The 12,381-nt window shown below is 41.4% G+C and overlaps 1 protein-coding gene across 7 annotated transcripts in view; it reads right to left on the reverse strand.

Moving 5' to 3' along the window:
- FLNC (filamin C) overlaps positions 1-12,381 on the reverse strand; it is a 287,042-nt gene that overhangs the window by 86,505 nt on the left and 188,156 nt on the right. For all 7 annotated transcript variants that reach the window (XM_044088643.1, XM_044088642.1, XM_044088641.1 and 4 more), the window contains 3 exons: positions 8,857-9,454; positions 7,570-7,743; positions 903-1,065 (listed from right to left, as the gene is read on the reverse strand). In XM_044088643.1, the coding sequence (XP_043944578.1) occupies positions 903-1,065; positions 7,570-7,743; positions 8,857-9,454 (935 nt within the window). The remainder of the gene's footprint in view (positions 1-902; positions 1,066-7,569; positions 7,744-8,856; positions 9,455-12,381) is intronic.

The raw sequence follows: 12,381 nt of genomic DNA on the forward strand, positions 1-12,381 counted from the left end.
CACATACAGTCTATCAGTACTGCTTTGAATGATGACCTTTGTCATAATAAGAGGTTTAAAGAACCTGCTAGAGTGTGTTTCTCTTTCTCCATAAGTGGGGTAGGTTGGGAATCTGGTGCTACCGATGGGATTCTATAGTCCATGTCTGCCATTCTGAATAATGTTTACCTAAACCAGCATATATGCAGTGTGCTGTTGTCTGCCCAGTAACCAGGATTCTTCTGTATATGAGGCAGCAGCATTCCCTTTGCCATTAACTTAGATGCATTCTCAGGATGCTGCAGGTGTTACTATTATACATATTTAGATATTCTGCTAAGTGAGGTAAACATCTGAACACCTTCAATGATTTCTTTCTTTATGGAGTTTTTTTGTTCCATGTCTCCAATTTCATCCACCCTACCCACCTGCAGTTCTCATATCAGTATCATAGCTTTGCTGCAGTGCTGTAAATTCTCCCTGGTCACACATTCAATGAAGCACTACACATTGAAAGCAAGGTAGGACTAATTAAGGTGGGATCAGTGTCATGGGGAGCTTCATTTTTGTAACTACAAAATGCTACATTGGTGGCAGTTACTGCTGTGAATGTCTATGGTGTACCAGGGGCCACCTGCTAACAGTACCCACTTCAACATCTTTACTAGTACAGGACAGTCACGATTTAGGTACCCCACTCCATAGTCTGCTATTCACCACCCTGGGTCTGTTCTAGAACTTGGGTTCCAGAACTGTTGTTTCTAAAGAATGGCGAAAGACCATCAGATAGATACTACCTTTAAAATGACTAAAAAGAACAGAAGAATCTCACTAACAGGGGTCTGAAACCAGCAGGAAAAAGGGTGTCCTTACCTCAGGCTAAATAAAGTGTGCAGCAAATCTCTAACAACTTGGCTATGTACCTGGTTTCTACTGTGAAACGATTGGGCTTGCTCACAAGCCCTCCTTCAAGCCCTGGTCCATAAGCACGAACACGAGATGGGTCACAACCTTCGGTAACAGATACCCGATAGGGACTCTTAGGAAGAGCTACATCATCATAAAGCACTTCGACAATATGGACTCCTGCAAAAGAAAAAAAAACATTTTCATTAATAACAAAACTAGAAAACTTTACTTGAATATTATTTATTTATTTGTTGAAAATAAAACATATGCATTGATAACATAACCATAAATCATTAACTGTTTATTTGTCTCCTTGCATACTATGACTACTTTTCATAGAAACCAGTTTCTAATATGTTTTGCATAATTTTTAAAAATGAAAAGATTTTACATATATAATAGCTTGACATTTCCTAACTCTGATATGGCATAAGTCTATATTTTGTTCTTTAAGCTAATGAACAGCAGGATAAAAATATATATTTTATCTGGAATAAGTAAATGTTATTTTTCTGCACACCTATAGAGTCAGATATGTCCATCCTGAAGTCTCTTCACATGAAAAGGCTTTAGTGTGTTTACTGTCATACATGTGAGTAAAATCCTAGCTTTTCATGGATCTGGGAATCCACAAAACAGGTCTGTTGGAATCTCTAACCTATAAGTGTGGTGTGGAGCCTCTGCATAGATCTTCTAGGTCATTTAATGTTTAAAAGTGTTTTCTTCTTTAGCTTCTTCTTTGTGCCACCTTGTATTGCTCCTGCTCTTTCATTCTTCTTCTCTGATTTTGTGAATCTGCACATTTCCCTGCTATTTGTACTCAACAAGTCTTTCACACATACACGGAAAGCATAAACTTTCATAATACAAAGCACCATTTATCACCCCATATAAAATTTTACCCATTCATTTGGCTCAATGTGTTTTTTCATTTATACTTAAATTTATTTGCTCACTGGTTTTATTGCCTTATATATGCGTGTACTGCCATTAGCCGTTTTGAGTTTTAATCGACCTCTGTTTTGTCGACAAAACAGATGGTCGACAGTTGTCTGAAAGTGACAGTTCCCTGGGTTGAGGAATATACCTTTTACCCAGGGGTTGTATGTTCTTGGAGTTAGTATATATATATATATATATATATATATATATATATAATTAGCATAGGATGCAGGGTAGTTTGCCCCCTGCAAAAAATGTTTTTCTTTTTAATTTTTATGGACTAAGATTAATCCTAAAAGCATGCTCAGAAGTATGTCAGCATTAGTGTTGTTGACTTTAATGTGTCAACATTTAGTTGATTTGATCTGGATCACTATATCCAGATATTATACAATATATGTCATATTGCATGCAAAGTCAACTAAGTGACTAAATATTGCAGAAGACAATGCACAGAATAAACAGGAGACTGGGGATGTGTTACTGGTTAAAAACAAAAGTGACAGCCACAGGACTGGGAAATAACAGTTCTGCAGTACACTTTTTGGCAGTTCTACAGTCTACTTTCCAAGGATGAAGTAATAATGCTTATAGGTTCATAGGTTCATAGGTTCATAGGTTCATACTAGGCTATCTGCCCTAGGGCATTTATAAGCCTAGCCAGAGTTGTGTGGCTTTCACCACCCCTTAGGTTGAAGAATACTATACCCATTAGTTTGTCGTGCCTCTGTCCAGCAGTGATACAGAGATGATCCCCGGGGTAAACCTACGATCTCCCATCCACTGGTCAAGAATCCTCTTGAACAGAGCCAGCGAGGTGCTCTGTCTCACATGGACCGGGATTCTGTTCCACAGCATAGGGAGTCTCTGGGTGATGAATCTGTCCCTCCAGCACGTCCTATTTATATCCGTGTTGAGGTTTAAGTCTCTTGCTCTTGTGGCTCTGGTGGATTTGGATTTTTTGAGGTGGAGCATGTCCATTAATTCCGGGTTGGACATGGCCTTGTATGTCAGGCACAGGTCACCTCTGAGCAGATGGTATGTGACTGAATAGAGCTGGAGTTTCTTCAGTCGGGCAGCATATGGCATATTTTTGAGCCCCTTTATCCTTTTGGTGAGGAACCTTTTGGGGTCCTTCCAATTGCTGCAGGTGTCGGGTAAGATACATTCCGAATGGGGCATTGTACTCAATCATTGGTCTGATAAGTGAAGAGTACAGGGGAACAATGACCTCCCTTGATCTGGATGTGAATCCCTTCATAATCAGGTGGGCAATGTAGAAGGTCCTCCTAACCACTTTGGCAATGTGAGTGTCAAAAGAAAGGTTACTGTCAACTTGGGTCCCCAGGTCCCTGATAACCTCTTCTGTGCTTAATGGATTGCCACCTATGTGGTAACTTGGGGTTACCTTGTTTTTACCAAAGGGTATGACTATACATTTTTGGCGTTTAGCTTAAGGCCATGGCTCTGGCACCAGTTATCCATTTCTATGAGACCTCTCTGAAGGATATCTGTGTCTGATGGATTTTCAACTATGGCGCCCAGTTTGCAGTCATCTGCAAACTTTGTCAGCCACAATCCTCCTATGTTTGCCTGCACTTCTGAAAAGTAGATGCCGAACAAGAGGGGGCCCAGGACTGAGCCCTGTGGGACACCGCTTGTGACCGGCTTGGAGTCTGACATGGCAACAGCAACTCTAACCCTGTGGGTTCTGTCCTTGAGCCAGTTTGCAACCCATCTTGTGACATATGGGTTTACATTTAAGCTGGTGAGCTTTTCTATGATACCCGAGTGGGGTATTGTGTCGAAAGCTTTTGCATGGTCAAGGTAGGCTGTGTGAACTGCCTTACCCTCATCAATGGCCTTGGTGACTGTTTCAAAAAAGTCGACCAAGTTCAAGAGGCATGATCTGCCCTTGACAAAGCCGAATTGGGTAGGATCCAATGTCTGTAGGTCCCCTATGTCTTTATTTATGAGTTCCATTATGATCCTCTCCATAGCTTTGCAGACCAGGCTTGTTAAGCTTATGGGGCGGTAATTACCAGGGTCTGTAGAAGCACCACCTTTGTGGAGTGGGACCACAGTTGCCATACGCCACTCTTTGGGTACGTATCCTGTGGTAAGGCTAAGATTAAACAGCAGCCTTATGTGTGGGTTTAGTTCCTCATTGAGTTCGTGTAGCACACAGCCAGGGACACCATCCGGTCCCATTGATGCCGTGTTTTTAGCTTTAGAGAGAGCAGCTCTCACCTGGGCATTTGAGATGATTGGGAGGCTGCACTCTGCTGGGATAGATATTTCTCCTTTTGGGGGGGAGGGAGGGGAGAAATTTTCACTAAACCTGTCTGCCAGTATGTTTGCAATGTCTGTGGGTTCAGTGATTTTTGTATCATTTTGGACTAATTCTGAGCATATCTGGGAGTTTCCACCCAGATTTCTAACATAGCTAAAGAAGGCCTTATGATTGTCTTTTGAGTCCTTGGCGATTTTTCTCTCAAAGTTGGCCTTGGATGATTTTATGAGTGATCGTTGTTTTTTACTAGTATTGATCAGAGATGTCTTCCCTTTTAGGGATTTTGCTCTATCTTGTAGTAGTTTTCTCCTCTTGTTGTAAAGTTTGTTTATGGCTGGGGTCCACCAGATCGGGCGCTTGCCTTTGGTGGAAAGGGTCTTGATTTTATTTGAGATTTCTTGATCCATGCAATCCTGGAGGTGCTCGTAGAAAGCATTTGTAAGGGATTCAGCAGCATGGGTTGTGGTTTCCAATGGCTCAGGGGCCTTGAAGGATACCACACCAGTCTTAAGAAGTGTGAAGTTGGCTTTTGAGAAGTTCTTCACTGTGGTCTTTTTGTTGGGGTGGGGGCGGATGTGGATCTCCAGTGAGATTAGTTTATGGTCTGATCTCACCAATGAGGGATATACTTCCGGTGTGGAGCATTTTGTCCCCATGTTTGTGATGATCAGGTCTAGTATATTTTCACCTCTTGTGGGAATGGTGACAAGTTGTTCCATAGCATTTGAGTTTATGAACTCCAGGAACCTTTGGGCTAGGGTATTGGGGCTTGAGTAATGTTCCCAGTCTATGTTTGGGTAGTTGAAGTCACCCAATATGATGGTGTTTGGAGAGACATTTATACTCTCCAGTGTCTTCAGGAAGGCTGTGTGGGGTTCCTGAGTTTGAGAGGGTGGCCTTTAACATGCTACAAACTGTAGAGCAGTTTTGCCTATGGTTAATTGCACCTGAATGGTCTCTGATGCTTACGTACAGAAAATCAGCATAACACTACATGTACTCTGAAAACCTGCAAAACTATGATTGACACCTGCAGTTGAGTTACAGTCTGTATAATGTCTAGCTTCAAGTGTATTAAGTAAAAGAAAGTTAAGTCCTCAGTCACTGGTAATTTTATTTCTAAGATAACCAAAAAATCTTTCTGCAGCACTTAGAAGCAGACAAGTACACCACTTCTTGAATATATTCACATTCTTTGAATGCAATAGAGATGATTCTCTATCCCAATTCTATTTGCTGAAATGTCACTATGTGTACAGAAATGTATTAGCCTTCATGGACACTGTAGGTCAGTAGCCATTAAATTGCAAGTGTCTGTCTACTTTCTTCAGGAATCTGCACTGAGGTATGAAATGCCACATTTACATTTTTTATCTTTGTCAATTGTATAGAGTTATAATACACATCTTTTTAAAATGCATTCTGTTGGAAAGTTTATGAAAACATTTTGTGGATATCATCACAGTCAGGGAATGAGCAGGTAATGTCATATTGTGTTAAGATGTTTACAGTTGATATTATGGAAACTAAGACTTCACCAGCAGTCCATGGGGCAGTTACAAGGAATTAAAATCATCAAATTTATTGGTAGCAAATACAAACATGTACAGCTGCAAAGCAAATGTTCTGTAATAACTATGCACTGTTCAAATCCAGACTCTTGGAAAATCTGTTCTCATACTACAGATGTCACGGCTGCAAAGAAAATGTAGATAGTTTCCATTTATATATGTGCATACCATCACTTAATAGATGCGCACATTTCAGTTCTGTGTTTGGGAAGGATCGATTTTATGTTATTAACGCTGTATCCTATTTGTCTTACACTCAATTTTATAACTGGCAATGCTTCAGATGGCATTCATTATGTCAATTATTGCCCACCTCTCCATTTGTTCTAATCGTTACTAGAATCTGCAACACTACTAATGTTGTATTCAAAGTTCATGGGACAGTGTCTATTATGTAGCATTTGTTCAGTGTATCAGGTGCCCTGTGGTTGTGACAAGCCCACCTACAAGGTTAACAAATAAATAAGCAAATTGTGCAATAATATGAACCTTAAAGAAAGTCAGCTGTATTTTTTGGGGGGGGGTCCTTTGTGATTCTTGACTCAAACTGGATGAAAGTACATGTTTAGTGAGTTTTTTATAAAGCAACATTTTAAAAATAAGATGTTACAAGGACTGATGAATGTAGCGAATATGCCAAATTCATCTGGTATGTTGATTAACTGGATACACTGATGAGAGATATATATGTATGTATGTATGTGTTTGTGGAAGCTGTTAAAGCCACTACCAAACAGCAGCAAATGGGTTCAGTCTGTGACTGGAGGATTAAATGTGACACAAGCCCACTTAACAAGGAGTTTCAGTTCTAAAAGTTGATGTACTATGCCAAATACATGCAACTACAATAAAAATATGGCAGTCATACCTTTAAGGTAAAAAAGACTAGTGATGTGATGAAGACATTCTTTCTTTTTTATTATCTTCTTCTACATAGTCAGTTTTCTAGGTTTGTCTTATCTTAGTTATGTAATTGCTGCTTTTTCTTCTGTTTGTTTCCTAACAGAGACTCTGAGATGGTTTCTCTTCCTTTCTACACTTCAGAATGTTCCAGTCATAAAACCGTGTTAGGTCAACAGTGGAAAGTGGAGATTTGACCAATGGCAAAAACAAACAAAAAAAATCTAAACAATAAGGAGGCAAGATCCCCACAAACATCTCCATATCCCTATTTTCATGATGTAGTTTATTTCACAGTGTCGGAGAAAAGGCAGCCATCTTTTCTGAGGTGGTGCATCCCCTGAATACAAATCAGTGCTCAGTTTCTGATGCCTGACCTTTTAAATTTTCTGGGTGATTGCTTAACATTCTGATTGCAGAATTAATAAATGAACTGCAGACATAATAAGTGGGACACATGACAAATCTGGCTTTAGTGCAGACGATTAAGGTTATGAGTTGCTAATGAGCTGCTTCCTGTAGTTCAGGGTTTGATTCTGTTTGCCAGCTGTGTGATTCCAGTCAAGTCACTTAACCAACAGTTGGCAAACTGGGCTGGAGACACCTCAATAGTCTTGTGGACTCTAGACACCTCAGTAGTCTTGTGGCCTGTATGTCTAGTAAGCAACTGTGACAGAGTACTGAAATCACTTTGCATCATGAGGTATTATCTCATTTGTGAGAGTTGTAGAACATATATAATATAAGTTATACTGCATGGCTTTATGATACATACCACATAGAAATAACTAGGAAAGAACTGTTAGATGGAAGGCTGAAAGGGAGAAAGGGGGTGAATTACAAGTAGAGGACAGCAGTGACAGAATCATAAAGTAGGAGATGAAAAATAAAATAAATAAATAAATAAAAAAGACTTGGACTACACTGCAGAGCTAGATCATTTTCTGTATGGCATCAAAAGTCAGTGTCACTTACCATCTTCATATGCAGTATATTGCACATGATAGGTTCCGTCTTTATTGTCTGTGATGAAAGTTTCTGTCTTAGCCCCAGATGGATTGACAATACGTGCCTTAACATGATTTCCACCAGTCTTGGTCACTGAGCGTGCATCTACTGTAAACTCAGTGTTGACTTCCCGAAGAACACCTAATATAGGAATGAAAAAAATATGACTCACAAAACACAATAAATTCCTCCAAGAAAACAGCAGCAAGACATTTTCTTTTAAATGATGTTGCAGAAAAACATAAGAAGTTCATTAATTCTAGTAAGCAAGGCCACCAAGGTTTATTTTACATAGTGACACTTTTCTCCAAAGAATAAGGGACTGCATTGTCTTCCAGTTGCAGTTCATGCTAGAATGCCATGCCTACAGCTAACACAATGCAGAGTACTGCCTGCTCATCATCCAACTGACAGAAGGTCATTTAATTTCCTTTTTACAGCTATGTGGCTGACTATGTCCAGACTTAGTCTAAAACTTTAAGGGCCATGAAAGCAAATCTTGCCATCTGCTGACTGCCTTGGAAAATGGGCAAGTATATAACCCAAATAGTAAATGTCAGTTAAACTAAATATTTTATTTACAGTTTTTCTTTCTTGTAATCCCCCCTCCATACACATACACACACACACATGCACACGCACACACACACACACACACACACACACACACACACACACACACACACACACACACACACACACACACACACACACACACCTTTGAGCTACATGTTTACTCCGAGAACACCCAACCATGCATCAGCTAAAAAAACAAATAAGCACTCTGTTTGACTTTTAAGGTTTATATCTGATGACTAGTGTTCAAAGATTTAAGGGCAAATTGCTATATACAGGAAAAGCAATATTTAATGAAATAACTGAGCCAAAGATGGAGTCATCTTCTTTTTTCTTCATACATTTTCAGTGTTATTGCTCTGCATACTATTATATTACCAGTAGCCAGTCTGGCAGCACATGTCTAGCTATTTGTAGTGAGTGATGATGTGACCATGTGGTCATTGGTCATTGTAGTGAGTGATGATGTGGCCATGTGGTCATAAGGCTAAAACTGCAGGAAAATTAGGTTTTATCCTTTACAAGAGTACTGTGCTACTTATCAAGGTTGATAGTGTCAAATGGTAGGCATTTTAATTAGCAGCAATAAAAATAAATACTACGGATTAAAATTAAATAACAGTTCATGCTTTGCATTTATGGAAGCTCTTTAAAAAAAGAACATATGAAGGAGCTTACCTCTGGGTTCAATTCCAGGCCCAAAGACCTTAATTCCAGTGGTGTCAACAGCAGGCTCGACTTGAACACGGAGTGGGAATTTGGGCACAGAGTGGCCGCCATATTTGATAGTAATAGTGTATGCACCCTGGAATGTGGGGATGTAGGTGATGCTGTAGGTGCCATCGCTGTTGTTCTGGATAAGTACCTCTGCTTTGACACCAGTGTCAGAGATTATTTCAATAGTAAGCTCTGCCTCCCCAGCTTTGGTGCAATCCACAGTGAAGGTTGCCCTTTCACCAGCCTTGCCACGTTCTAGACCAGGCCCACTGGCAGTGACTTTGCTAGGATCGAAGACTGGCTTGATGTCTGCTTTGAAAGGAGATCCAGGAATATGAACATCAGCAAAAAGGATGTTGATGGCATACTCTCCAGCTTCAGTTGGTAAGTAGGACACAGAACAGGAGCCATCACCATTGTCCTGGCACTCAATCTTGGCTTCACACGGTCCTTCTACAGTCAGGCCTAGGCCACCAGTGCCAGCTCCTTTGGTGTCAATAGTGAAGGGAGCTGGTTTTCCAACAAATCCTCCTTTCAACCCTGGACCATAGGCACGAACCTAAAAACAAATGAAAAAAAATAGGAGATAGCTACATTTTACACTTTGGAGAGACCCTAATAAAGAACTAGGCATTCAGACTGTAATATTAATGAAAAAAGCATAAGTAGCAGTTTCAAAATAATGCCGTGCACTATACTCATTCAAAGCTAGGAAAAGGATACCTAATTAGGTAAGTTGGCACCAACCATTAATAGAACATCTTATTTTTCAGAAGTAGGAATACCTTTCTTGCATAAAACCCTGTATAAAACCCGCTTTAGCGTGGTTTTGCATGATTTTCCACATAGCGCAGCATCGGGCAGCGCCGCTTAATTGGGTTTAAACCATTCTCGGCTCCATAAAGTCTGCTCTTCACTTTTTCCCTTAGAACTGATCTAGTTCTCATAATAAACACCCTATTCCTACTCTAAAGCCTGGCACTTGCTCACTAAAGCAATTATATAAGTCAGCACTAAAAAATTAAAAGCACTACACCCTCACAAACTCCCCTTGAGTACCTTGTTCCCCATTGGCCCTTTTTTTCAATTATAAAGGAATTCCCAATACTATTCTAGCATGTCCAAAGGTCCGTTGTCAATCTCCTCTCTGATCCAGCTGGTGAATCTGGGAATCTTGAGGCAATGTTACAACTGCCTCATGTACACAGACAACCCTCTCCTCCTCCCAACAAATTCCAACACATGTGAGAGATGCAACCATATAGCCAAACTGGAGGCTAAGCTCTCTCAACTCAGTACTGGCATAACCAGTCAGGAGGAGAAGGAAACCACACTCACTACAATTCCAGTCTCACATAGACCTACCATGACAGCAAAACAAACACATAAACACACAAAAGCATACTCGGAGGCTCTAAATAAAAATCTGCCTAAGCAGCAGAGACCTCCAAAGCAGACACCCAAGCAACCGCTACCCCAAAACAAAACACGTGCAACACATAGCTCACAAAGCCAGTGTGCCGAACAGTCACAGCTCTTAAGGCTAAACAACACACCTGATACACTTGTAACAGGTGACTCTATCGTCAGGCATACTGACGTCCCGCTCACCAGGTTGAACAAGGAGAAGGTCACGGTGAGCTGCCTGTCGGGCGCTAGGATCTGCCACATAACACAAGCACTCAGGTCACTCCAAGGCAAGCACAAATATGACTCAGTCATTGTCCATGCTGGTGTGAATGACCTGAGACGTACCTCCCTGGACTTCATGAAAAGAGACATAGAGGAGTTCTCTGAGCATGTAGCCCAGGCTGGTATGACCCTGACCTTGAGTAGCATCTTACCCTCACCAAGAATGATGCCACAATATGAAGACAAGATGATCAATTTCAACAACTGGCTTAAGTATTGGTGTCATTCAAAGGGGATCCAATGCCTGTCAGCCTGGGATGACATGCTCGACAAGCCACGATGCTTCGCTAGGGACGGCTTGCACCTGTCACCCCTGGGCTTTTGGATATTGGCAAAGGCTCTTGCCACCCCAATAGTGCCTTTTTTAGGCAAGGCTCAAAGACAAACCCACCTCCATAGGTATCACAAGGGATAAGAAACTAAGAGTAATGCTACTCAACGCCAGAAGTCTAAACCTCAAGATGCACACACTTGAAACTCTCCTTAGCATGGAGAACATCGATATCTGTGCAGTAACAGAAACCTGGTTCAAGGCTCCCGAGAGCACCCCAGCACTACCAGGTTATACCTCATACCATGCTTTTCGGCCCAAAACTTGGACCGAACCACAAAAGGAGGGGGAGTATCAATATTCATCAAAGATACCCACACCTCCAGGTTGGTGGCACAGCACGAAGCATCAGAGACTATCCATGTGCAACTAACAGTGGGTAAAACTGCCTTCCAGTTTATAGCCTGCCACAGACCACCCTCCCAAACCCAGGAACCCCACTCGGCCTTCCTGAAAACACTGGAAAATATGAAGGTCTCTCCAAACACCATTATATTGGGTGACTTCAACTACCCAAACATAGACTGGGAGCATTACTCTAGCTCCAACACCCTAGCCCCAAGGTTCCTAGAATTTATAAACTCAAATGCTATGGAACAACTTGTTACCACTCCCACAAGAGGGGAAAACATACTGGACCTGATCATCACCAACATGGGGACTCTATGCTCCAGACTAGAAGTGTATCCCTCACTGGTATGATCAGACCATAAACTAATCTCACTGGATATTCACATCCCAACCCCACCCCCTGTCCAGAAAACCACAGTGAAAAACTTATCTAAAGCAAATTTCACACTCCTCAAAACCAAGGTGGAATCCTTCAAAGCCCCCGGGCCTGTGGAAAATATGGCCAAGACCACAGAATCCTTTATAAACACATTCTATGAACACCTTCAGGAATGCATGGATCATGCAATCCCAAATAAAACCAAGACCCAATCCTCCAAAGGCAGACATCCTGTCTGGTGGACCCCAGCCATAAACAAACTATACAATAGAAGGAGGAAGCTACTGCATGATACAGCAAAATCCCAAAAAGGGAAGGCATCTCTGATCAGTATTAGCAAAAAACTACGGGCACTCATAACATCGTCTAAGGCCAGCTTAGAGAGAAAAATTGCACAGGACACTAAGGATAATCACAAGGCTTTCTTTAGTTATGTTAGGAACCTGGGTGGGAATTCCCAGATGTGCTCAGATTTAGTCCAAAATGACAAAAAATACACCGAACCCACAGACATTGCCAACATCCTAGCTGACAGGTTCAGCGCAAACCTCTCCCACCCTCCCCACCAAAAGGGCAAATATCTATCCCAGCAGTGTGCTGCCCCCCTGACATCTCAGATGCTCAGGTAAGAGCCACCCTCTCCAAAGCAAAAAACACAGCATCAATGGGACCAGACGGTGTCCCGGGCTGCGTCCTACATGAACTCCAAGAAGAGCTAAACCTAAACATAAAA

This window comes from Protopterus annectens, chromosome 11.part0 (assembly GCF_019279795.1).
Source record: "Protopterus annectens isolate FY-2018-M chromosome 11.part0, PAN1.0, whole genome shotgun sequence".
In the NCBI taxonomy this organism is placed as follows: domain Eukaryota; kingdom Metazoa; phylum Chordata; order Ceratodontiformes; family Protopteridae; genus Protopterus; species Protopterus annectens.